Source organism: Herpailurus yagouaroundi, unplaced genomic scaffold, assembly GCF_014898765.1.
Source record: "Herpailurus yagouaroundi ecotype Mexico unplaced genomic scaffold, PumYag 182, whole genome shotgun sequence".
NCBI lineage: Eukaryota > Metazoa > Chordata > Mammalia > Carnivora > Felidae > Herpailurus > Herpailurus yagouaroundi.
This window is the reverse complement of record NW_024412413.1, coordinates 10,015,632-10,040,967: the sequence shown is the minus strand read 5'-3', so window position 1 is coordinate 10,040,967 and position 25,336 is coordinate 10,015,632. Positions and strand designations below refer to the sequence as shown.

The window sequence follows — 25,336 nt, the reverse complement described above, 5'->3', positions numbered from 1 at the left end:
GCGGGGCCTGCACCGCGCGCGCGGAGTGCGGCCTTTGAGGTCTCAGAAGGACACCTGTCGCCGAGAGCGAAGGGAAGGGGTGTCGCAAGGTTTGGTATGTTTCCTTTTTCTATTAATCGAGGTGTAACTTACAAGCCGTCATACCTACATCTTAAAGGGTCCAACTCAGTGGATTTTTACGTGTGCAGAAAACCTGTGATCACCGCCCGGATCAAAACACACAACGCTTCTAGCGCCCCAGAAGGCTTCCTCGGGCCCAGAGGTTATTTTTAATTGTCTTTTTTGCACTTCTCCTGGAATAAACCGGCGAGGGGATGATCGCCTTCTGAGAACACGGAAATTTTCGGAATTTTGTTCTTTTCTCCCGGCCCTGCTTCGCCAGGCGCTCTTTGGGCCTTGGTGTCCCCTCATGGAAGCCAGGGACTGGTTCCCCTCGTTGAGCGGTTTCCTGTTTGCAAAGCGCTTTAGAGACTTAGCTACCTTTGGCTCCCATAACTAACCTATGAAGTCAGTACTCGGTTCACACCCAGGTTACCCATGAGAACCGTGTGACTTGGAAAGAGAAAACGAATTGCCCAGATTCGGACAGCTCCTCAGTAAGCGGTGAAACTTGAGACTTGAACAAAGATCTGTCTAACCTTGATGGTCATTCTTCACCCCCCTCCCCTTTCCCCCATTTATTGGCCTCTTTTAAAGATCTATACAAATAAAATACGCTGGGAGAGCGGGTCGTATCCCATTTCTGTGCCTTGGGGCACATCGTTCCTTCTATTTGGGACTCCTATTCTTTTCTCCCAGGTTTTGTCCTTCAGGCAAGCTCCTACTCATACTGCAAAACCCACTGGGGCATCGTCTGAAGCCTTCCTAACTGCAGTCCTCCCTCTCGACTCCCCCCACAACCAAGGGTAATTAGTCTCTCCCCTGTGTCATATTTAACTCTTGCACGGACCCCGCCTCCCACGGTGCCCCAGGGGCTCCTTGAGGCTTCCTCTTTGTTCACCCTGCAAGGCACCAGCACGCAGCTGGTCTTCAACAAACGTGCTCAGAGCTAAAAGCCGAGGTTTTGGAGCCTTGGTTTCCCACTGTGTTGAAAATAGGGCCGCACTCGCTCTGCGGAACGTCGCTCAAGAGATACTGGGGGGTGGGAAGCTTCCAGAACACCTGGGCAGAACTGCAGGAGGAGAAAGGCTGCCCGCAGCCCACCCAGACTAGGTGAGGGAATGGACTTGTCCGCCCCTCCTGAATGACGCCTGGGGGGGGGGGGGGGCTGCCTGGAAGAGTTCATTCCTCCTACTGGGGGGCGCCCACTCATGTAGGCCAGAGGATGCCATAGCGGCCCCCAGTGACCTTAAGGGAGTCCCAGGAGCTGGGGCCCATAGCTCCCCAGTGTTTCCAGGGCCCTGCCCAGCGAGAGGCAGCCAATTCACTGGTGGGTATCCTCGGGACAGTGCTTTTCACTCGATAGCCGCACTTTCCTTCCACACGGAATTTGAGGCAGGTGGCAGGCTATTCAACTGGGCGTGTAACAAAGTGTAACAAAGGGCGAGGACCAGGGAGGAAGAGATTGTTATACCCCTTTTCTTTTCCCCCTGTAACTCAGTAACCCCCCCATCCTCTCTCCTTTGACTCTGAATGTACAATTTGCATTGTCAATGAGGAAAACAGAACCCTTGCCCTTTGAGTTGAAGGACATTTCCCTCCTGGCGGCCCCCCCCCCCCAACCGCATCCCCGACGCACCCACCCACCGACCGCAGACACATGTTGGGTGTCGGGAAAGTGAGGCTTGCCGGGATGAGGGATGTGCCCAGAACCACCCAGCATCAGGGAAGGACAGTGTCGGCTGGTGCAGGTGGCCTACGCGCGGGCATGAGCCAGAGCCAAGGGCTTTCCCTCTTCTCCACGAGGAGCTTTGAAAAGCGTTCCAGCTTAAAGATGGGGTGAGTATGAGAAAGGCAGGGCGGGTCACTAAGAACAGAGCGGTAGGACTTTGGAGGGAGCCGTCTACGTGACCTGGGGGAGCAAGAGACAAGTTTGAGCCTCAGTTTCCACATCTGTAAAATGGGCGTGATGAGCTCCCTGTCTTGAGACCTAGGGAGTACCAGTTTCCTGGGGACGCTGGAGACTAGAGGCCAGGAGGACCACGTCCCCCGTCAGCAATACTTTTCCCCTCATTGTCCCCATTAACAGGTGGGAAAGCGAGGCCCAAGGAGGGGCCGTGGGAGGCTCAAGGCCACAGGGGCCACCCAGCCTGGGATCTCTCTCCTCCACCACCACGGTGGCCATTCCTCAAACCTACCCTGGTCTCAGCCAGTTCCCCGGGGACGGGGAGGGGGCTTGGAGAAAGAGAGGGAAGAGGAGAATTCTAGCCTTGTTCCAGCCCCCGCTGGCAGTTGGGGCTGCTTCTCGGGAGGACAGATGTGTCACCAAATGGCAAATGCACGTGCTTTTCCGTGGCTTGGGGAGGAGGTGGGCGCTGAGAAGGAGATGCCAGCTGGTAGGGCAGAGAACCGTAGCCACACCTGAGGGGTTTAAATAGCCACCGCCTTCTCTGGGCGACGCTGGAAGAGAGGCATCTGGGCAGGACTGGTGGGGGGGGGGGGAGCGGCGGGGTGGGGGGGGGAGGACAGAGCAGAGCAGCCCATTCAGAACCCGTCACGCCCCGAGACGAGACGAGTGCCTGGCTCCTCCTTCCAGAAAGACTTGGCTTCCGCACCTCACCTCCCTGGACCTCCACAGCTGTCACCTGCAAAACGAGGATTTCAAGCCTGCCTCGGAGGGTGTCTGTGGAGGCTGAACGGATAGAAGCAACTAACGTGCCCGACGCATGCAAGGCACCCGGTCACTGCTCAATACTTGGCGGCTGTTGTTACTCCAACCTCCCTGCCAGGGCAGAAGTCCCCCCCGGCGGCATCCTTGACAAATGGACACCCACTCTCTGTTCACCCACCTCTGGTGACAGGGATCTATCTCATCATCCCCTATTGACAACCCACAGTGTCGTACATTCATTGAATTGCATAAACCCTGGGGGTGCCTGGCTGGCTCGGTAAGAGAAGCACGGGACTCTTGATCTCAGGGTCCTGAGTTTGAGCCCCACGTTGGGTGTAGAGATTACTTAAACGCAAAATCTTTTTTTTTTTTAAAGCCACGAATCACATAAACCCTGGAGCCAGACTGCGCTGGAATCCAGGCTCCAGACTTAGGGTCTGCGTGACTGGTAGCACATCACCTAACCTCTCTGTGCCTCGGTTTCCCCGGGTGTAAAATGGGAGTAATAGCAGTACCTCCCCCATAGTATTGCTTATATCAGTGCCTCTCAAACTCCCGTGGGCCCCTGAATCAGTCAGGGATCTTGTTTAACCACAGATGCAGATCCAGTGGGCCTGAGGTAGGACTCAAGATCCCTTTTTTTTTTTTTTTAAGTTTATTTATTTATTTTGGAGAGAGAGAAAGTGGGGGAGGGGCAGAGAGAGGGCTCGAGAGAGAATCCCGAGCAGGCTTCGCGCTGTCAGGACGGAGCCCCGTGCGGGGCTCGAACCCACAAACCGTGAGATCATGAGCTCAGCTGAAGTCAGATGCTTAACTGACTGAGCCCCCGAGGAGCCCCGGGGGCTTGAGATTCTGCATTCCCAGCAGGTGATACAAATGTTGCTGGCCGGCGGAAGGCATTTTGAGTCTCGAAGGGCTGCCTTGCCCTAGGAGTCATGGTGAGGGAGCCACGGAAGGGTGATGAGTAGGGGGGAGACAGATTCCATGGTAGCAGAGCCTCTCTGGCCGGGGCAGGGATGAGGCTGGGAGGAGGCCGGTGTTTGGGAGAGAAGATCCTGGGGTCAAAAGGAGGGTGGTAACGAGGGGCCTTAGCTCATGCCGTCCGCTCTTACAGATGCAGAGACCAAGGCCCAGAGAGGGGGGGCACAGCACTGGAAAGACCCCTGCGGGCCCTTCACCCTTCCCACCTCCCAGCCTGCTGGCCAACAGTCCGCAGCCCCCTGGAGTCTCCCGGCCTGTGTTCCCGTTTTACATCCTGTCACACCAAGAAGAGGGAGACATTAGTCGCGGCCCCCGGGTCTCCCTGACGGACATCTTTCATACTCACAGCAACCTCCTTTCACAGATGAAACCACTGAGGCCAAGAGCGGGGGAGGGAGGCCCACAGCACTCAGGCCGGAACAGAGGTCAGCCTGACCCCAAACCCGAGGGCCATCTTTCACCAGCTTCACCGCCCCGACTGGGCGGGTCAGGACAAGGGGGCTCTGGCAGTGGACAGGTAAGAGCGCGGGAAAGGAGGGAGGCCTTGAACCCCAGGGGATGCTGACAGCGGCAGTGGGTCACGTTCACGGGGCGCTGCCAACCCTCTAGGCTTAGGCCAAACGCTGGCGCGCGCCCCGCCCCCCCCCCATCCACCCTGGCCCCCGAGTTATAAACCCTGGAGGCGGATGAGGGGGCCTCCGGCGGCGGGAGGGGCGCGGTGGCCCGCCCAAGGTCACGTGCGGGAGGCCCCGGGGCCGCGGCGCTGGGACGGGAGGGAGGCGGGATCTCGGGCGGCGGCGCTTCCTGGCTCGCCCGGCACGGCTGCCGGCCTGGCCACGTCACCGCCCGGCCGAGGGTGCGCTGGCGGAGCGGCGGCGGCGCCGGCGGGGAGCGCGGGGCTCGGAGCGCGGGACCCAGAGCCCGGCCCGGGGACGTGGCAGCCGCCTCTCCCGGCAGAAAGTTTCCCAGGAGTTGGCCGCGCGCGGTGCGGGGGCGGGGGTGGGGGCCGCCCGCCCGGGGAACCATGAACGTGTTCCGGATCCTCGGCGACCTGAGCCACCTCCTGGCCATGATCTTGCTCCTGGGGAAGATCTGGAGGTCCAAGTGCTGCTCCGGTGAGGGTCGCCCGGGCGGAGGTGTGCGACGGGGTGGGGTGGGGGAGGGAGGGCCTGGGCCGCCCGGGCCCCAGCCTGCAAGCCCTGGGTGGGGGGCTGCTGAATTTCCGTTCAGGGTGGGGACTTCGGCCTGGGGGTGCTTGAGACTGTCTTCGCACAGCTCAGCTTCCAGAGAACATGGAAAGGTGCACCCCATCAAAGAAGGAGGACCCTCGGAGATTCTGGAGGGAGGGTGATTTACCCCTGCCCCACCCCTGCCAGTGGGAAGAGGAGGGGGTGCGCAGGAGGTGATACCCTCTTGCTTCCGCTAGTCTGGCTTGTTGGACAGTTTGCTCTTTCTGCTTCTCAGGAGCTGGCGGCCTGTGACTGTGTACCCTCGCTCAGGCCCAGAGTGGATCCGAAGGTGGGGGGGGGGGGCGGTCTGCACCCAGGACTGGCCTCCAGTTCTCAGGGGCTTCTCTTTCCTCCCCTCACCACTCTGCACGGCCCCTTCCAGACATCCCCTCAGGCTGGGCCCTCTTCCCTCCTCTGCCTGCGCGTGGCACACGAGGCTGTGATGTGGCAGGAAGGACACCAGGCTGGGCCCTGGCGAGCCCGGACCTGCCCCCGTAGCAGAAGCCCCGGGAGGGCAGGAAAAGTCCCCCTTTTGCCCAGCAGTCTGGCTGCCCTCCCTGGGGGGTTTGGAGACGCTTCAGGGTGGGACTGCTGGTGGCCAAAAGGACCCGGTGCGTCAAAAAGGCTGCTCAGGCCTCCTGCAGCCATCTTTGCCCCGCTGGTGTCCTGGAGGGGCCCACCCTGTGCTTGGCACTGGGGACAGGGGATACAGAGATGAATGCAGGAGGAGTGGGGGCCCGAGGAGGCAGAGAGCAGACCCCTGAAGTATTGGTGGAGGGAGCAGCTCTGTGCTGGGTCTTGGAGGATGGGCGGGCTGTCACCAGGAAGGGTGTGCTGTGTGGAGAGTGCTGGGGGTGCCAAAGCCCAAAGGGATTGTCCCAGGGAGAGCTAGCAGCCCGATGTGGGGGAGGTCCACAAGGGAGATGAGTGGCAGAGGGGTGGGGGGTCCAAATGTGAAAGCGCCTTGTCGGTCAGGCTAGGGAGTCTGGACTGGGGAGCGGCGGAAGTGTGGGGAGCAGGGGAGGGGGGCTCGGAAGGGACGTGAAGCAGGTCACTCCCTCGGGTACTGGCCACGGAGGAGGGGCTGGGTGCTGGCGCGAGAGGCATTACAAGAGGGTGTGGTCCTGGACCTGCAGGCCATTCCGGTTTCCAGTCTCTGGAGAGATGGGCACTCTGGGCCCCTCAAGTTCCCACTTGGGGAAGTGAGGCAGGAGCCCTGCGAGGGGCTCCGGTGTGGGGGGTGGGGGGGGGGGGGGAGTCTAGCTCGGACCTGTCCCTGCACTTCCACGGAGGGCCCTAGGCGGGAGTGAGCAGCCATGACCGGGAGGGGGCGCTGTTCCCCAACCCACGCTGCCCCGCCCGGCCCTTGGCCCCCCAGACGGAACACCGACAACTTGGGCCCCGCGCCTGGTGGAGGGGACTTGCTAGCAGTGGAGACGTGCCAGCCAGCAACAGTCGTAGCAGCCAAGTAAATGATACGGTTTCTTAGAGGTGCTAAGTGCTACGGGGAAGAAAAAGGGCAGCTGGGCGGTGAAGCGTGTGTGTGTGTGTGTGTGTGTGTGTGTGTGTGTGTGTGCGCGCGCGCGCGCGCTCGCGCGCGCAGGAGGATTGGCACACGCCTGGCTGGGACCTGAGGAGGTGAGGTGCCTGGACGCCAGCCCCGTCTGCCCCGAGACGCGGAGCCTGGTGTGACCCTCGCTGACCCACCCCAAAAGGTAGGAGACTGGGGCTTAGGTCTCGCCCAGCCACTGACTCCCTGTGTCACCTCGGGCCTCAGTTTTGCCATCCGTCAAATGGAAGGAGGGCTGCTGTGTGCTCAGTGGATCCCCGGGGCGGGGCGGTGGGGGGACTCTGGCCAGGTACCGGCTCGCATTCCCTTCCTTGTCCCGGGTCTCTGTGCCTGGCTCCCTTCGGTGGAAATGTTTCACTGCTTTCAAAGGAGCGTGAAAACCTTTGTGCTCCTGACTGTCCGGCTCTGGAGCACTGAGGTGTGAGTGAAGCCCAGGAACCCAGCAGGCTGAGGATGCAGAGGGGAGCGGGGGAGGAAGGCCATGTGCCGAGAGGGTAGCTGTCCCCTGCCGGGGTTGCCTCCTCCTGGACCCTCCTAAGTGGCGCCGAGGACCTCCCTGGAGAGGCCTCTGGGAGGGCTCAGTGAGATGGGGTGGCCACAGGCATGGCCCGGAGCTGGCCTCGGGTCGGCATTGCCGCCTGGACCCCAGGCGCCACTCCCAGCAGTGGGCTCCGTCACCACAGCCAGCCCCACTGCCTCAAGTCCAAGTCCCAGACCCCCCCAGGGGGCACTCACACCCTCACTGAATCCTGCGTAGGCCTCAAGTCAGTGCTGTCCCACCCGTGGGGGGGGGAGGGTGTTCATCTTACAGATGAGGAGTGTGGGGCTCAGGCTCACCACACTGGCAGGAAAGCCAGCACGGGGGCCCGGTGCCCCCCAGAACGTTGGGGGGCGTCAGCAGTTGTCTCCCTCCCCAAAATGTGCAGCACCAGAGAAATAGATAAGGCACAGTTCAGGCGTATAAAGGAAGCGGGCCCTTAATCAGGTAATGTCACTTCTGGGTGCCAATGTCCCCAGTCACTCGGTTACACGTAGAGTAAAAGCCAGATGTTATCATCGTGACTGGAGGGAGGGACTGAGGGGGACAGTGATGAGATATGGGGCCAGGCAGGCCGCCAGGAAAGGTTGGGCGGGACCTCAGGAGCCACGAGGAGGATATGAGTCTCTATTTTAAAGGGCATTTGGGAGCCGCTTAAGGGCTCTAAGTGGAATTTTATTTTAAAAATAGCCCGTTGGTTGGCAAGTGGCATGGGGGTGGGGGTGGCAGCAAGGAAGGACTTGGGGACACGGGTGGGAGCCCTGAGCTAGGGTGCTGGGCCGGCGAGGGGCACGGGAGTGGGGGCGGTGGAGGTGGATGGCTCTTGCTTTCCTGGCGTGAGCTTGGAGGGGGCCGTGGCGGCATTCTCGAAGGAGGGGAGACACGAGCGGGGCTCGCGGGGAGATGGTGAGTCTGGTCAGGCTGGAATGTAGGGGTCAGAACTCGGAGGAGAGTCCGGAGCTGGGGCGTCCCTGAGACGGCACGGGGCCAGGGAGAAGCCCGGGGAGCCCTCAACGATTAGGTGGTGAGGACGGGAGCGGCCAGGGGCGGTGAGCTAGCCAGGAGGACAGTCGCAGAAGCCCGGGGAAGGATGTGGTTCTGAACGCAGTCCTCAGCCGCCTCTGGGGAGGTTGGGTGAGTTGACCTTTGGATCAGACACGCGGGCATCGTCGATGGGGATGGTTTGGTGAGGTGTCCAGACTGTCCTTGCCTCCCCCACCTCCGTGACGTAGCAGAAGTGGCCGAAGGTCGACTAAGGAACGTGACCGCTAAATGCAGCATCGATCCCTGGATTGGCTCGCGGGACAGGAGGAGGGTGTCAGTGGGAAAATGGATGCAACCTGACTGAAGCCTGGAGTTCGGTCAATAGTGCCATACGAGGGTGAATGTCTTAGTTTTGGTAAATGTTCTGCGGGAGGAAGCTGGGTGACGGGTATATGGGAACCCTCTGTACTGTCTTTATGACCAGCTGCTTTTTGTTTTACAAAGAGCAAAAATAGTTACTCCTTTTATCGCTGAAAAAAAAAAGCATTTTGAATCTTTGTTTTCTTAATTGACTTTCTTTTTAAAAATTTCTTATGTTTATTTTTGAGACAGAAACAGAGCATGAGTGGGGGAGGGGCAGAGAGAGAGCGGGAGAGACAGAATCCAAAGCAGGTTCCGGGCTCCAAGCTGTCAGCCCAGAGCCCGACGCGGGGCTCGAACCCACAAACCATGAGATCATGACCTGAGCCGAAGTCGGACGCTTAACTGACTGAGCCACCCAGGCGCCCCGCGTTTTGAATGTCCTCTGCCCGCTCTGGTCTCCCTGATGAATCAACTCTCAGTGGAGTTGCCGTCTAAAAGGCAGAACTGTGGGGACTCAGTGGAAGTGTGAGGGTGATGCGAAGAGAAGCCCGGACCCCCCTACCCCCACCACTACACACACCCTCTCCAGAGCTGAAATCCGGGCAGGCACACGCAGGGACACCGGGATCCCTGAGATCGAGACCTGAGCTGAGGTCAAGAGTTGGACGCTTACAGGACGGAGCCCCCCTCCCGGGGCGACCCCGGGCACTGGGCTTCTTGAGTGTCGTGGGGCCTAGGAGTCCGGGTCTCATTTTCCGCTCTTCTCGTTTGGCCACAGGCATCTCTGGGAAGAGCCAGATCCTTTTTGCTCTCGTCTTCACCACCAGGTACCTGGACCTGTTCACCAACTTCATCTCCGTCTACAACACAGTGATGAAGGTGAGGGTGGTGGGGGGGGGGGGGGGGGGCGGCCGTGGTGGCGGGGTCCCCTGAGCCCCGCAGACGGAGACCGTGCGCTCGGGAACACGGGCTGTGGAGCCGGGCAGACCTGGATGGGAATCCTGACTGTGTTGACAGCCGCTGGGGGGCCCTGGGCTTGGGCGAGGCCCTGGGCCCTGGGCACTTCATCTTCGGACTGAAGACAGTGCCAGTACTCGCCTCGGCGGGTTCTGTTGTGAACTCGAAATGAGGTAATAAATGCAAATACACCACAGGCATCGTATATCAAATATTCGATAAAGGGTAGCTTTATTATGCCGGTTCCAAAAAATGAGCCAAAAATCAAACCTGGTACCCTGAGCCTGCAGAGAGGTTATTCATCCGACATGCATTTGACAAATACCCATATTTCTTGAGCACCCATATTCCTGTGAGCCACGTACTTGAAGACCCATGAGGCTCCTGTTCTCACAGAACCTACATTCCCACTGGGGAGACAGATAATAAAACGGCCAGCAAAACTTTGGTTAGGGGTGAGGTTATGCAGATATTATTAAAATAGGGTGACGTTGGCTTTCATTCTGTTTTTTAACGTTTATTTATTTTGAGAGACAGAGTGCAAGCGGGGGAGGGGGCACAGAGAGCAGGAGACACAGAACCCGAAGCAGGCGCCAGGCTCCGAGCCGTCAGCACAGAGCCCGACGCGGGGCTGGAACCCACGGACTGAGAGATCGTGACCGGAGCTGAAGTCAGACGCTTCACCGACTGAGCCCCCCCCCCCCCCAGGCGCCCCTCCTTTGGTTATAATAAAAGAAGTTTTAATACCTGGGTTACGTGATAGAGAAGGAACAGGAAAATGTTCAGGGGGTGTGACCAGGAGGGGCCTCTCTGAGGAGGTGACACGTAAGCCAAGCTCTGTGTGACACAAGGAACCAGCCACGAGGCGATCAGAGGAAGAGCGTTCCAAGCAGACAGAAGAGCTGGTTCAGAAACCACCCAGGTGGGATCAAGCCTGCTGTATTCAGGGGACAGGCAGGGGCTCTGCCGCCGAGGGCTGGGGGAGGGCGCAGGTTAACTTAGACTTAACTTTGTGATGGGAAACTGTTGCTTTGAAGCATGGTCCTGTTTCACAGGGGAAACTGAGAATGTCTTGGTCCTATTCTGACGTCTTGGGCCCCGGGCCACAACCATTGGAGGTTACGTTGGGGTGAGCTCTTTCCAAATTAGCCATCCCACGTCTTTTTAAACTCTGCACCCAACGTGGGGCTTGCACTCGCGACCCCCAGATCGAGAGTCACGCGCTCCACCGACTGAGCGAGCGGCCAGGAACATCTCCCTCAGCCATCTTAACTCTTTAGGGCAACACAGGTTAGTGGAAGGAGCCCGGGTTTCAGAGTCAGGGAAGTGGAATGTTCCTGCTTGGATGCTGGTAACAGAGACTTAACAGAAGAGTGGTCTCAGTAGGGGCACCTGGGTGGCTCCGTCGGTTAAGCGTCTGATTTCGGCTCAGGTCACGATCTCGCGGTCTGTGAGTTCGAGCCCCGCGTCGGGCTCTGTGCTGACAGCTCAGAGCCTGGATCCTGTTTCAGATTCTGTGTGTCCCTCTCTCTCTGACCCTCCCCCATTCATGCTCTGTCTGTCTCAAAAATAAAGACGTTAAAAATAAAAAAAGAGTGATTTTAGTAAGATGAAGGTTTATTTTTTCTTTACTCATAATGTGGAATCTGGACGTGGGCCATCCAGGGCTGGGATGGCAGCTCCTTTTGTTTGTTTGTTTAAGTTTATTTATTTTGAGAGATAGCGTGCGAGCAGCGGAGGGGCAGAGAGAGAGGGAGACACAGAATCCAAAGCAGGCTCCAGGCCCTGAGCTGTCAGCACAGACCCCGACGCGGGGCTCAAACCCACGAACTGTGAGATCATGACCTGAGCTGAAGCCAGATGCTCAACCAACCGGGCCACCCAGGCACCCCTTGAAATTTTTAATTTTTAAAGAGGCCCTGCAAGTTATGTAGCCAGTCCTAATGTGGCATTTAGCCTCAAGGTTGCCTCAGGGTCACAAAATGGATGCCAGGGCTCCTACCATCACATCACATTCTGGGCAGGCAGGAAGAGGAAAGGAAAAAAGAGCAACAGTGTACCTGCCATCTGGGTAAGCCCTTTGTAAAGAGCTTTCCCTAACCCTAGCCAGTGACTGCGCGTCACTGACCATCCTTATCTGCAAAGGAGGCTGAGAAATGTAGTTTTCATTTGGGCACATCATCTAATAGTTCCATTTTTTTTTTTTCCTAAAGTTTATTTTTGAGTGAGCGCAAGCAATCATGAGCAGGGGAGGGACAGAGAGAGACCATCCCAGGCAGGCTCCACACTCCCGGCGCAGAGCCCGATGCTAGGCCTCGATCTCATGAACTGTGAGCTCATGACCCGAGCTGCGATCAAGAGTTGGATGCTTAACTGAGCCACCCAGGCGCCCCACTAACAGTTCCCTTTTTAAGGAAGGAAGGCTACATAACGGGGAACTCTACCGATCTCGCAGGGCTATTGTGAAGACTGTCTGAGATGATTTAGGTAAAGCGCCTAGCACCCAGAAGGTACTTTCTCCTCCACATCAGGGATGTGACTTTGGGATTCCAGGCATCTTGCTGGAATGGAAGATGTTGTTGCCTGTGGGGCGTCGAACTGTGTGAACTTGTCTGAGGTCCTGAAATCACAGTCTGCTTAAATTCAACACGGAAATAGCAACCACCACCTGCTCAGTTCATTTTTCTGCCTGAGGGTCGGACTTGAACGGTCCTGGGAGGGGCTGAGGACCCAGCGCTCGGCGTGGCAGCATGAGTTAGTTGCAGAAGCCTCAGAGAGGCCAGATTCTGCATTGGTGAAGTGAGGAAGTGATCACCACTTCATTGATTCATTCATTCATTCTGGGATGTTTTGTGCCGGGCCCTGAGTTAGGGGCTGGGTGTTCAGAGGTGGACAGGACAGTCAGGACCCGCTTACAGGAAATGGGGGAAAGAGACCAGGTACACAGACATTTCCAGAGCATGTAATTATGGGGGACATCGTATATGTTCCCGTGGAGCTATGGTGACACCAAGTGTATTTTGCCTCCTGGTGAGAAACTGAGTTTTGAAGTTCACATAGGAGTTCTCTAGGCCAGTGAGTTCCTGGACCAGCAGCATCAGCATCACATAGGAACCTGCTAGAAATACAACAGGACTACTCAGACCTACTAAATCAGTAACTCTGGGGGCAGGAGGGGAAAAAGGTGGTTACTTCTGTGATTCTGATGCACAAAGTTGAGAACCTCTGGCCTAAAAAGTTAGAGGCCAAACCATAACATCACATGCTGGAGGACAGCTTACTGCAATTAGAGCTTTTCTGGGGCACTTGGGTGGCTCGGTCAGTTAAGTGTCCGACTCTTGACTTCGGCTCAGGTCATGATCTCACGGTTCGTGAGTTTGAGCCCTGCATCGGGTTCTGCACTGACAGTGTAGCACCTGCTTGGGATTCGGTCTCCCTCTCTTCTCTGCCCATCCTCCGCTTGCTCTCTCTCTCTTTCAAAATAAATTAAAAAGAGCAGTGCCCGGGTGGCTCAATTGGTAAGTGTCTGACTTCGGCTCAGGTCATGATCTCGCGGTCTGTGAGTTCGAGCCTCACGTCGGGCTCCGTGCTGACAGCTCAGAGCCTGCAGCCTGCTTCAGATTCTGTGTCTCTGTCTCTCTCTGCCTGTCTCCTGCTTGTGCTCTCTCTGAAAAGTAAATATTAAAAAAAATTTTTTTTTTTAAAGAGAGTGCTTTTCCGCAGGAGCAATGACCAAATGATTCAAAGGACGTTAGTTCTAGTGGAAGAATGCTCACAGGTCACTGATGCAGATCTAGGAATTTGACATTTAAGAGCCCTGGAATGCCACTGCTAAATCCCCCGACAGAGACCAACCCTCCCCCCCCCATCTCCTGCCTGAGGCTCTCCAGTAAGGAGATGCCCAGGCACCTTTGGGTCCTCACACGGTTAGTGCCAGTGGTCCTAATTAGAAGCAAGGAGTTACTTAACAAAAGGGTCATTAGTTTCGGAATCAAGGGCAATGACTCCGGAGAAATTGTACGCGTTTCACTTCTTCCCCCTTGGGGCAAGAGCACTGGCCCTTTAGTTAGGCTGGTCCCAACTCAAGGTAGCTTGGAAGCCCAGCCAACAGAGTGGGAAATGACTTCATTATGGATTCCCCTGTGGCTCTTTCCCTTGTTAGGTGGTTTTTCTCCTCTGTGCCTACGTCACAGTGTACATGATCTATGGGAAATTTCGGAAAACATTTGACAGTGAGAATGACACGTTCCGCCTGGAATTTCTTCTGGTCCCTGTCATTGGTCTCTCCTTCCTTGAGAACTACAGTTTCACTCCCTTGGAGGTAAGTGAAGGGACGCGGAATACTAATTGCTAAGGGTAAACACATTGCCGAACATCCTTCCTGCTGATCTTTTGTAACGTCTGGGCTTGTGTTTTGGTATAACCGTGACCATCACTCGTATATTGTTGTTGAGAAATCGGTAATAAGCTATTCACACGACTCCATTTGGAAATGGGCGCATCCAAATAGTCCTGTGGATAAACAGAGCAGGCATCACAGCACCACTTATGGTTATTGAGAACTTCTGTCCCAAAGGTGGACACCTGAGCACAGTCCAGGCCGAGAACGTAACTCAGGAAGTCTGGGCTGTGGACCAACAAACATGAACTTGAGATGCTCGTGCATTGCGAGAAAACTATGGCCTCCATTAAGGCGAGTTTATACAATAAAGTTCTGTTCCGATTAAAAAATTATGTTCGAGGGGCGCCTGGGTGGCACAGTCGGTTAAGCGTCCGACTTCAGCCAGGTCACGATCTCGCGGTCCGTGAGTTCGAGCCCTGCATCGGGCTCTGGGCTGATGGCTCAGAGCCTGGAGCCTGTTTCCGATTCTGTGTCTCCCTCTCTCTCTGCCCCTCCCCCGTTCATGCTCTGTCTCTCTCTGTCGCAAAAATAAACGTTGAAAAAAAAAATAAAAAAAAAAAATTACGCTCGAAAATGTCCATGTGATGTGAAAGAAAAGCAGTTTACTTGGAACTTTTCAAATATTTCCTATTTACAGGGCAAAGGGGGTGGAATGGATTACATTTCAGGAACTTTTTTGTTTCGTTATATCCTGTCCCGTGAACATTTTAGTAGTTACCTTCTTTTGAAGAGATGGCCCCTTTCTTGGTCTTGATCAGCCTCCTCCGGCCTCTTCCCTCTTTGCCTCAGATCCTCTGGACTTTCTCGATCTACCTGGAATCCGTGGCCATCCTGCCCCAGCTTTTCATGATCAGTAAAACCGGAGAGGCTGAGACCATCACTACTCACTACCTGTTCTTTCTCGGGCTGTACCGGGCACTCTACCTGGCTAACTGGATCAGGCGGTACCAGACTGAGAACTTCTACGACCAAATTGCAGTGGTGTCTGGAGTAGTACAAACCATCTTCTACTGTGACTTCTTCTACTTGTATGTGACCAAAGGTAGGTGCGCGGCCACAGCAGTGTTGCTGGCACTGGCAGGTGTCACCCGTTCACTAGTTGAGGGAATTTGGGAAGTGGACATAGCTCCAAGTCTCTGCCCCTCGTGGTGCTTTTGTTTCAGTGGGATGAGACAAACAAGTGTTGTTAAGAAACAAGCACCACGAAGAACTACAGACCAGGACATGGACACACATGATATACATAGAGAGGTCGACTGTGAGAGGACATCGGACAGAATGCTTGTTAGAAAGATATACAAGGAACATTCCAGAAGAATAGCTTGTGCAGGAGCCCTAAGGCAGGAACCAGCTTGGTGTGCTAAAGGACAGAAAGGCTAGCGTGTTCAGAAACTATGAACCTGGAGAGATCAGAGGGTAATAATGGGTTTGCGTCGCACAGGGCAGCCACCGGAGGGCTCATTTACAGAGCCAGCAGCTGCTGGGCAGAGTGAAGGGCGGCCGAAGCAGGGAGACTTGTTATGGGGCAGGTGTGGTTGTTGGAAGAGGTCACCAGTGGGTGGGCAATCTTGAGCGGAGAGGAACTGGATAGACGTGAAACCGAAGTGGAGGCCAACTGCATTTGTGGCCTAAGGGAGAGTGGGATCAGGAACATAGGTGGGGCGTAGGGGTGAGGGAGTCTGTAGGTAATCCGTGATGAAGCTTCCCCCTTGGCTGTAACATGTAGCTACTGTGGACTGGGCATTAGAGATCCTAAGGTTATGCAGTTAAAAGGGAGTTATCAGTGTGGTGAATTCTCATTTCGTCTCTATTTTCTCCTAGTCCTTAAAGGAAAGAAGTTAAGTCTTCCAATGCCAATTTGAGGGCCCCACAGATGGTCCTACGCCTTCACGAGGACACAATAAACTCTTTGAAATAGTCTCCTGGACGACTTCTACAGGACTCAGGCCTAATGTCAGTCAGAAAAATGCTTAGTGGGGATATCTCAGCAGAGCACTGATCTACGTAGAAGACGTTCTCACCAATCTCTCCCTTAAATTATAGCTGCAGTGAGAAACCCAGGCCAATTATACGAGCATGGTGCCTGTCAGCTGGACATCAAGAAATCTTAGGTGCTTAACCCATATACGGGTGAAATAACCTTGCTCTCTATGGCCCTAGTGTGAGCCTCCCACTAAGGAACAGTCAGTCCCACCTGGAAAGATGTCTCTCTGTGTAGAATACAAATGCCCCCAAAGACCAGACTTCAAGAAACGCAGGCTGCTGTGGCAATTTTCACTTCCCAGACAGGAGACCAAGTTTAGGCAGGGATACAAAGCTGATGGTCTCACAGGGATGAAGTGTCGTTACTTCACTTCTAACCCGCCTCCAAAAGCCAGACAAAAGCCAAATAGATCAGCTTCGGCCAGACTTCAGTAGTTGTGTGCCTCAGCTCTAAAATGGCCTTGCGTCTTGCCACGGCTACGGCAGCTCCACACGGAGTACTTAAATCCAAGCAATAACCTAGGTGGGTACTGCTACCATGAGGACCATTCTATCAGTGAGGAAACCAATGCTGAAGCCTTAACCTACTAGGTGTCCTGCCTCGTTGCTTTGGGATTCAAATCTTCCCGGTAAGACCCATCAACCCCACCTCCCTTCCACGTTTTTAGGTGCTAAGGTTACTACTCAACCCAACACGCCCCAAACTGGGTCTTGAAGCGAATAAAAACTGTAAGGCAACTACCGCTGTCCTGTGGTCAGAGAAGTTTTAAGCAATAAAAAGCTCACACCTTATTGTCAACAGTGTTTTATTTATACCTACAAAAGAAAACAAGATGGTATCAAAAGGACAATTGACAAACTAAGAATAGTAACATAGCTCTTAGAATCCTGTGCCTGAACATCACACATCTACAAATCTTTCAAGTCTTAATGCGACAGGAATGTGTTCAGAGACCAGCAAGAACATGAATAGAGCACTGATCCCAAGCAAAAGCCACCAACCTTTTAGATGAGAGAAGTCCACACAACGAATGGTTAGGGAGGAACTGGGGAGAAGCAGTCCCAGAGCTTAATATTGAAATCCTTTCCCTAAATGAGTTTCGACCGTGACTGCACTAACTAGCCTCTCACGAGGACTCTTCTGCTCATGTTCTGAAGCAAAGGCAGAGCCTGAATTATGAGGGACAGACGCAGAGGCAAAAGAGTTACTCTAAAGCCGTTTAGGAAAAACTCTGCTCGATCTCAGCTGCGCTCAGGCCACGATAGCTTTTGAGATTCGGGATATGCTGTTATTTTGACCTTATGACCACAATATCCCTGGTGGAAAAAGGGAAGCGAGTGGCAGACCAAATGCCGTCTGCGGGCCCAGAGGCCTTCGCCACCAAGGGAGGCTTTAAGACCTGCGAGAGAGTAAATGGCACCCCTTACAGTGGCACCTCTGTTTAAAAATAGTCACAAGTCTGATGTAGAAAGAAATGTCTACAACGGACTGGTCAGTGCTCAGACAAAATTTTTCTGTGGCGGGGGGCACTTTGGTTTGAAAGCACAGAGCAGTTCTGCCCAAGTTTTCCTGTGCCTACCATCCTCCCTCGGCCTCAACTTCTATAAGGGGGGAAAAATGAGAAGTAAAGGAAGAAGAAAGTGTGGGGGGACTGGGGGGAGACGACATGTCAAAGTTCTCACATGCACAGATTTCAGCTTATGCTGACAACCTACCTGTATGTTGCACATTCAACCATACTTTTCAGAACCCCTCAGAAACCATCCCTTCTCTCTCCCTGAAGAATTTTAAAAAGAAAAGAAAAAAACAAAAGAACCTCAAGTATTTAGATATTACAAACCAGCAAGCACCCTCAGGCCTTAGCCAAAGGACGCAGTGGAGCCTTCCCCCTTTAACTACATTGTTAATGAACGATACCAATAGCATAAAAAAATTAATAGTCCAACACTGGATATGGAAGAGGTTTCTGGGGCTGTCTGGTTTCCCTGTCCTGTTACGGTGACCACAAGAGCAGAGAATTCTTTCTAGGCCCGTGTGCTACAGGAAGTCTCAGTTAAACAGTATCATTCTAAAGGGGACAAACTCACCTACCTTCGGAAGGAGGAAAAGTGAAAGGACTTAGGCTTTAGTCCTCTGTAACTTCTCTTAAGCACTACCTACCTGTAAAAAGCTGAGTGCAAAAGGATGCTGAAGAAAATGTGCATCCCAAAGCTGTTACAACAAAGCACTGCAGAGAAGAGTATGAAGAGAATTAAGAGTTCTTTCTTAACAGACCCCGAAGGTTCTTTATTCAAGAGAATTTGGCCGAAAGGGCAGAGTAGCTGGCAAGAGTTGCTTTCATTCTAGCTTTATAGATACGGAGTTTAAAAAGAAACTTTGCCACGGAGTATATTGTTTATAATTAAAAGTGGTTTTTACACTGCAGGTGAACGCATATGTAACTGGTTAAATTATTTAACTGGTTAATAAATTTTCAGTGAGCATTTACGTTCATTCTGCCCCGAGCAACTATCTAGTTGGAAAATGAATTTCACAGATGGTCCCTGGTTATGTGGGGAAGAAAACTAGGCAGCTTCCACCCAGACGCCGAGATGCTACGTTTAACCATTTCAATAAACACCTGGGGTTTTTAAAAGACACACTTAAGAAACTCAGACTCAGCAATTCAATGTCTAACCTGACTAAAATGGTTATTTTTCAGTAATTGGGAAGGGGCAAGGCAGAATATAAGGGAGACAAAACCAATTAGGAATTTTTTTAACTGTCAAATGCACTTAACGAGCAATCAGCCAAAATGACAATGGCCAGTGCATTGTCTTAAATACTCATCAGGCCCAAGGAACATTAAAAAGTATTACAGAATGTGCAGGGAATTCCCTCCTGGTTTTCTAACCCAAGTAATGAAAGCAATCTAAAGCACAGATGCCACCTTCTTCTGCAGAATTCAACCCTCTACCCTCCCCCCCCTACCCCCAACTCAGGACAACAAAAATGGGCTCCCACAAAAGGGCCTAATACCTTACTTTTTCTTTTAAGATGAAAAATAGCTCAAGTATCCTCAACATGCAAGAAGTTGGGGAAAAAAAAAAAAAGAATCTCTTCCAGTCGGCTATATATATGTTTTTACAAAATCTGTTATTTCAGACTGGATCATTTTGGCGGACAGAAGAAACCTGGCAGTGAATTCTAACTAATCTGCATGAAAGACAAATCACAATGGTTGGGGGAAAAATAAAAAAAAGAAAGAAAAGGGGAAGAGAAATAAAAGGGAAAGACAGCGTTCCTTTAAATGTAGTTAAGTCTGCGCAAGTCACTACCACTCGAGTGGTTTCATTTACGTGAAGGGGGAGGGGGAGGAGGGGGAGGGGGGTATTGATAGGCCGTCTGCCCCATGTAACCTATCATATTGGTAGCTCCCGGAGGCTGTGCGAACTGTTGTGACATCAGTGGCTGTGGCTGCTGCCCAGACCGGCCTATCCCACTAAACTGCTGGCTAGAGCTCTGTGAACTTCTCCCAGTTGAGGTGGTGCTACCAGCCCCGTAAGTGCCAGCGCCATATTCCTGGGCTGTATAGCCACTGGTGCCATAAGCAGCTGCCCCATAGGTGCCTTGACCATAGGTGTATTGGCCTGCTTGCGCTCCAAAGGCAGAATTTGGACTTCCATAGCCACTGCCGTTAGCATAACCGGCTCTATCGGTTTCACTACGATCCCGATAGCTCGCAGAGTCTCTCCGGCCACCATCCTTGACTCCTCGAAGCCTCCGGTCACACTCATCCTGATACATCAGATTGGGATTGTTGGCAGAAGAAGTGGTCCGGTATCGAGAACGACCTCCTGATGGGAGGACACGAGGAGTTTTTAATGCCAGAAATACAGTCCACACACGACCACGTGTAAAAACTTCTACCAGGTACAAAAGCAGTCAACGTTCTTTCTTGATCTGATTTTTACCCAGGCCAGCCTCCAAATCCGTTACTTTAAAATATACCCATCATTTGATTCTTTAATAGGACATATTCAAAAGAATGGTAAACGCGAAAAGACATTCAACTTCTCACCATTGTAAATCCTTTTCTTTGAGGATTATTAAGAGACACAATCTTACAAATGTAGCAACAATGGTAAAGAAGTTGAGGTGACTTACCATAGATTAAAAATAAAAAGACAGTGGGGCGCCTGGGTGGCTCAGTCAGTTAAGCGTTGACTTGGGCTCAGGTCATGATCTCACAGCTCGTGAGTTTAAGTCCTGCACTGGGCTCTGTGCTGACAGCTCAGCACCTGGAGCGTGCTTCAGATTCTGTTTCTCCCTCTCTCTGCCCCACCCCTGCTCACACTCTGTCTCTCCTTCAAAAATAAATAAACATTAATAACAAAAAGATAAGCAGCCAAGTTGGTATGACCCTACGAGGACCGTCCACTAGCGCACACCAGCTCGTACGTTGCCCCGTGGGCCTAGCCGCGTCAAAGTTATCTCACAAACTTGAAGTTCCTAGGCTCAATTCCAAACCCACTTACAAATAAACCAAAAACCTTGTATCTTAAAAACCGTTCAGGTAATTCAGACACAGAGCTTTAGCATGCAGTAAGTCTGGGACAAAAGAATACCAAAATAGTAGTTCAGAAGCTATGACCCTAGCCTATTTTGCAACTATCCAATTTTTTTTAAAGTAGGCTTCATGCCTAGTGAAGAGCCCAAGGCGGAGCTCGACCTCATGCCCCTGAGATCAAGACCTGAGCTGAGATCAAGAGTTGGGATGCTTAACCAACTGAGTCACGCAGGTGTCCCAGAACTATCCAATTTTTATATTCGTTAACTATACCTGTTTCTACTGCCACAAAACGATATAAAATTACTGATCTCTTCACATGAGAAACTGAAAGCCTAATACACTAAAGTTTTTGAAGGTATTAAAAATAACCGTAATTCACCTGAATTTTGAACATGCACCATATGCTTCACAACACAAAAGTCAGTTTTATATTACTGTCTATGGAAATACCATGCTGCTAGGAGGCCAAACATGACAGCCCCCCCCCCCCCGCCCCAATCACATGGTCTTACTTAGAAACAATTATGAAAACCTATTAATCACTATCCTCTGTTATTCAGTAACACTTAAAAGTCTTCACAGGACTTAAACAAACCAAAAAAAGGCCCAATGAGCCCAAAAAGATACCTTGGCAGTACCTGGAAAACTCCAGGACTTACCCTTACCCCCTCCTCCGCCGCCTCCTCTGTGGTCCACCAGCTGCATCAGTTTTGGATTGATAGCCTGATTAGCCTCTTCCAGCACTTTGATCAGCTCTCTGGCCTGCTTTAGGTTCCCTGGGGTGAAGAAGGTGTAGGCAGTGCCCTTGTTGGTGCTACGGGCTGTTCGGCCAATACGGTGCACATAATCCTCAGAGCTGTTTGGATAGTCATAGTTGATCACAAACTTGACATCTTCCACATCTTCGAGGCCAACGACGAATCGGTGTGTAGGTTGATGTGGCAGGGAAAGAGAAGGTAAAGGACATGCCAACAACAGGTGGGAAGCACGAATGCAGATGACAGCAAGAGGAAAGAAGATCAAGTTAGTAACCATTCTGAACAGGAACAAAAAAAGACTCATCCCAACAGAGTAAAAGAGGATTACTGATTCTTGGGACATGCACAGGAAGCGGCATCTTTATCAGCTATGAAATCCTAATGGAATCCCATTCAACCACCCGAACTCTTGCCTCTTTATTTTAACCAACGTACTGGCAGGAGTTGTATTGAATTCCAGCTCCTTTTCAAAACCGGAAATGTAGAAAAAAAGCGGTACCACCGATAAGCTACAAGATCAAATTACTTCTACTCTGTTGGGAGAAGCCTGGCAAAATCTACCAGTAATATAACAAACTTACCTTTAAACCAGTCACAGAGCAAAATGAAAAAAGAAACTTCATATATACTTTACTACATTTTCAAGGAGACTCAATCAGAATAGATTAAAAGAATTTTTGCTCTCGTTATTTAAAAAACTGATCAGAGCCAAAGTACAGTACACACCTATTTTCCTTTGCAGAAATATCCGAATTATCTTTCCCCATTCAATTACCACAAGAGCACATTACACTAAAATTTCACTGTACTACCAAGCCCAGCTCTGCCAAATGAGGTTTTTTTGCTCAACTCAAGGTTATTTCAACTCAGTACTTGCTTCAATTGTCAAAGATTGTCTACATAACCTGGGAAATTAAAATAGCCAAAGAGGGTGGGAAAAACCATGAAACCTTGAGACACAAGTTTAATGTTCTATCCACTGCTGGGAATTGGGTTGAATAACCTCCTAATGCTTCAAGTATGTAAATGTTAGTGTAATGCTTTCAGCTAAATGTAGATTTTTACCTACTTAAACAAACAAGTCTAATATAACAAAGAATCCTAATGTTTTGTGGAAAAAAATCTGCATTTTACAAAGAATATTCAGAAAATATCCTAGATAAAACACAGATTTTTGTGATATAAATAATTAAAAAACATTCTCTGTTTGTTACCAGACCGATGCACACTCCCTCCTCCTTTGGGAAACCGCTGCAGCCGATCCCGTCTCTTTGCCTTTTATTTTTGGCGGCCTCCTTTCGAAAACTCCGCCTTCTGACACGGGACCACTGGAGCGCGGGGAGCATGCATCAAGGGTCCGTGGCAGTGAGAAGTCCCCACACACGCTCGCTCTGTGAACTGGCTTAGATGCTTCTCTGTAGCCCCATTTGGTTGCCAAGCGCCGGAGAACCTGGGTTCGGGTAAAAATTTCAGGTCCTCCAACGCCTCCCCCAAGGATAATTGGGGTGATTGTAGAAAAAAATAATTAATTAAAAAATGTAAGTTACATCCAAAGGGTCAGACTGCATCTATTGCCCAGACTGGATCAATTTCAGGGGAAAGGGGGGGATGATTAAAAAAAAAAAAAAAAAAAAAATTCAGCTGTTGTTAAAGGGCCTGTGAAGAAAGGGGCATTATGTCTGTTTCTTATTACAATAAAGGCTCCTCAGTCTTTACTGACCCCTAAAGTCCTGAAATCACACCAGAAAGACGAGAAGGCAGTTATCACAGGGGGCAGCGTGAGTCTCCGGCTAGGGTCGTTGATGCAACAAAGGAAAAATAAAAATTGCCAGGGCCAGGATGGATGTGGGCTGAAGGGCTGGGAAATTACGCTCCAGGACCACATCTTCAGACCTATGGTAATGCTCCTCAGAGTCAATCCCACGGTGTGGGACCGTGGGCAGCAGAGCACGGTGAATTACTGCACTGGAGGCACAGACGTGTGCTTTCCTAGCAGAAAGCACTGGGGACTGGAGTCAACCGTTCAGAAACTTTTAGTCGGGAGTATTTCTGGAGGGGTTCGATAGGGGACGGACATGTTGCAAGTTCTTCACCCTAGAAAGGGGTCCTGTGTGTGTGCACACAGAGCTGGCTGAGGGCACCAAAGAGCAAGCGCAGAATTTGGTTTTCTCCAGTCAGGCCTGCCCTGATCTGATCTGCGCACTGCCACAATATGATCTTGCTGCCTTTAGAGGAGATGCTGTAGCAGGGTAAGACACTGAAAAGTTAATGTTTTGGCCAGCTGCCCGGGAGAACAACTTTTTGTCTGACAAACCCCTCCCAATCACTAATTGGGAGGGACTGAGACTAGCCAACAGGCTCATCTAGAGCTGCTTCGGGCCAATGTAGATTTGCCTCGGCCATGTACTGAGTGATCTGCAGCTGATATCAAAGCTTCTGTTAAAAAACAAAACAAAATCAATTCAATACTTTTAGTTTAACAGTGTGTAGTTTAAACGAAAAAAAAAGAAAAAGAAAAATTAAAAATATCCCAGTGCAAAGGGAATAGTGGTTTCCTGAGGACGACTATCATAAAACTATGGGAATTGAAGAACTTACCTGAAGGGAACATTTAAGAGGCCATCGCTGGACAGGAAGTGAAAAAAGGCCTGGTGACTCAGCTGAAAATTGCACCCCTGTCTATGAGGTAGAAGCCTTCACTTTCCAGGATCTTGTAGGACCTTGGTCAGCATTCTGCCATTTTGGTGGGTTTTCCCCCTCCTTTTGATTTTTACAAGGCAGCAAACAAAGGGGCCCAAAACAAGCACTGATGCTGAGTAACAAGAAACAGACTCAGGTACCTTCCCTCTCCCCTCACTTGGATGAGTGGGGGTGGGATGAAGAGTCTAAGTTATTCTAATGGTAGCCAATTGATTTGGTTTAGAAATGCAAGGGGAAAGGGAGGAAGTATTTTTAATTGTCTAGGCAAGATGCACAAAGAAGCTACCAGCACATAGCAAGCCTGTTTAAAAACCACCATCACTGAAAGCTTTTGTGTAAACTGCTTTCAGGCCTCAGCCTCTTCTCCCAACAGGCCCAAGTTCTAACCGCACAGATCCAGACATGACCTCTGAGGGCAGAGACAATTTTCAGTCATGGCTGCAGGCCACCACCTCTGAAGGAGGGAATGATGAATGCAATGTATAAAAAGCCTTCATTCTCTTGTATTCCGGTCGAACACTTTCTCTTTACGCTACGCATTACAAGGGAATATGGTACTTCTCACCTTACTGGGCAAGAAATTAAACACCTGTCAGTAATTTTAAAAATATCTTTGTGACAGACATAATGTCATCTTTTTTAATATAAAAATTTCGAGATGTACCTGTGTACCTCAGAAAATAATGGGATCAAGTACCACAAAATAGTTCTATAAATTTAAATCATAATGGGTGGAAACCTCCAAAAGAACATGAGCTTCAAGTTAAGTTCTTAAATTGGAAGACAGCACATTGATGATAGGAGCATAGGTGGGAGGAGGGGACAACTGAGCGTACACAATTATCTTACTTGAGTACATAAAATTGGGCAATGCAGATTTAATTACTGAATGATAACATATTTATGGACTCATTAAATACCAAGATTATGTTAGCATTCATGGAATCGGAACTCGACATACATATATATGTATATATACACACGTGTACATATATATGTATATGCATATACGGGGGGGAGAGAGAGGGAGGGAGAGAGGGAGAGGGGCGGGGGAGGAGGAGGGAGGGAGGGAGAGGGAAGGGGGGGAGAGAGGGAGAGAGAGGGAGAGAGAGGGAGAGAGAGAGAGAGAGAGAGAGAGGGAGGGAGGGAGGGAGGGGAGAATCTGCCGAAACTAGCTTCTAGTAAGTTAGGTTCAATCAGACTCATCCTATCCAGCCAGAAAACAGAATAAAACCAGGAAAAAGCTGAGCTGTTCAACTGAATGTCTCCTGTCCCCTCTAACCATTTGAATAGTCATGCCTAGGCCTTGCTGCAGACCAAAGCCTGTTTGTCAGGAGCAGGAAGAGACTTTGAAAATAAAAGAAAACAAAAAACAAAAAACACCAAGGTTAAAAAAAAGTTGTGGGGGGAAGGGAAATTATCACACTTTGTGTTCTTCTCTTTTAGATATTTATCTAAACACATGTATACACGACTCTAATTTGAAATGACAAAGAAATCTTTAAACCAAAAGATACATGTACCATTGACAGAGATGCCTATCTATAC

At 51.4% G+C, this 25,336-nt stretch overlaps 2 protein-coding genes across 3 annotated transcripts in view; one reads left to right on the top strand and one right to left on the bottom strand.

The window, feature by feature from the left end:
* The first annotated feature begins 4,652 nt into the window (after positions 1-4,652).
* KDELR3 (KDEL endoplasmic reticulum protein retention receptor 3) lies at positions 4,653-16,569 on the top strand. Of its 2 annotated transcripts, none has more exons than XM_040490831.1 (5): positions 4,653-4,866; positions 9,214-9,314; positions 13,555-13,713; positions 14,584-14,836; positions 15,616-16,569. In XM_040490831.1, the coding sequence occupies exons 1-5, from the start codon at positions 4,776-4,778 to the stop codon at positions 15,654-15,656; spliced, it is 645 nt and encodes a 214-aa protein (XP_040346765.1). In that variant the 5' UTR covers positions 4,653-4,775; the 3' UTR covers positions 15,657-16,569. The 2 variants fall into 2 exon arrangements, with proteins under 2 accessions (XP_040346765.1, XP_040346764.1); XM_040490830.1 differs by having other exon boundaries at positions 4,653-4,887.
* DDX17 (DEAD-box helicase 17) overlaps positions 16,567-25,336 on the bottom strand; it is a 21,647-nt gene continuing 12,877 nt past the window's right edge. The window contains exons 14-15 of the mRNA XM_040491826.1: positions 20,990-21,232; positions 16,567-19,614 (exon numbers count right to left, since the gene is read on the bottom strand). Coding sequence (XP_040347760.1) covers positions 19,109-19,614; positions 20,990-21,232 — 749 coding nt within the window. The 3' untranslated portion in view covers positions 16,567-19,108. The remainder of the gene's footprint in view (positions 19,615-20,989; positions 21,233-25,336) is intronic.

Bases quoted from the DNA above. Each gene is read 5' to 3' on its own strand.
- KDELR3 (XM_040490830.1), top strand. From the start codon at position 4,776: ATGAACGTGTTCCGGATCCTCGGCGACCTGAGCCACCTCCTGGCCATG. The intron at 13,714-14,583 runs GTAAGTGAAGGG...TCTTTGCCTCAG, and splicing joins ACAGTTTCACTCCCTTGGAG to ATCCTCTGGACTTTCTCGAT. The intron at 14,837-15,615 runs GTAGGTGCGCGG...ATTTTCTCCTAG, and splicing joins CTACTTGTATGTGACCAAAG to TCCTTAAAGGAAAGAAGTTA.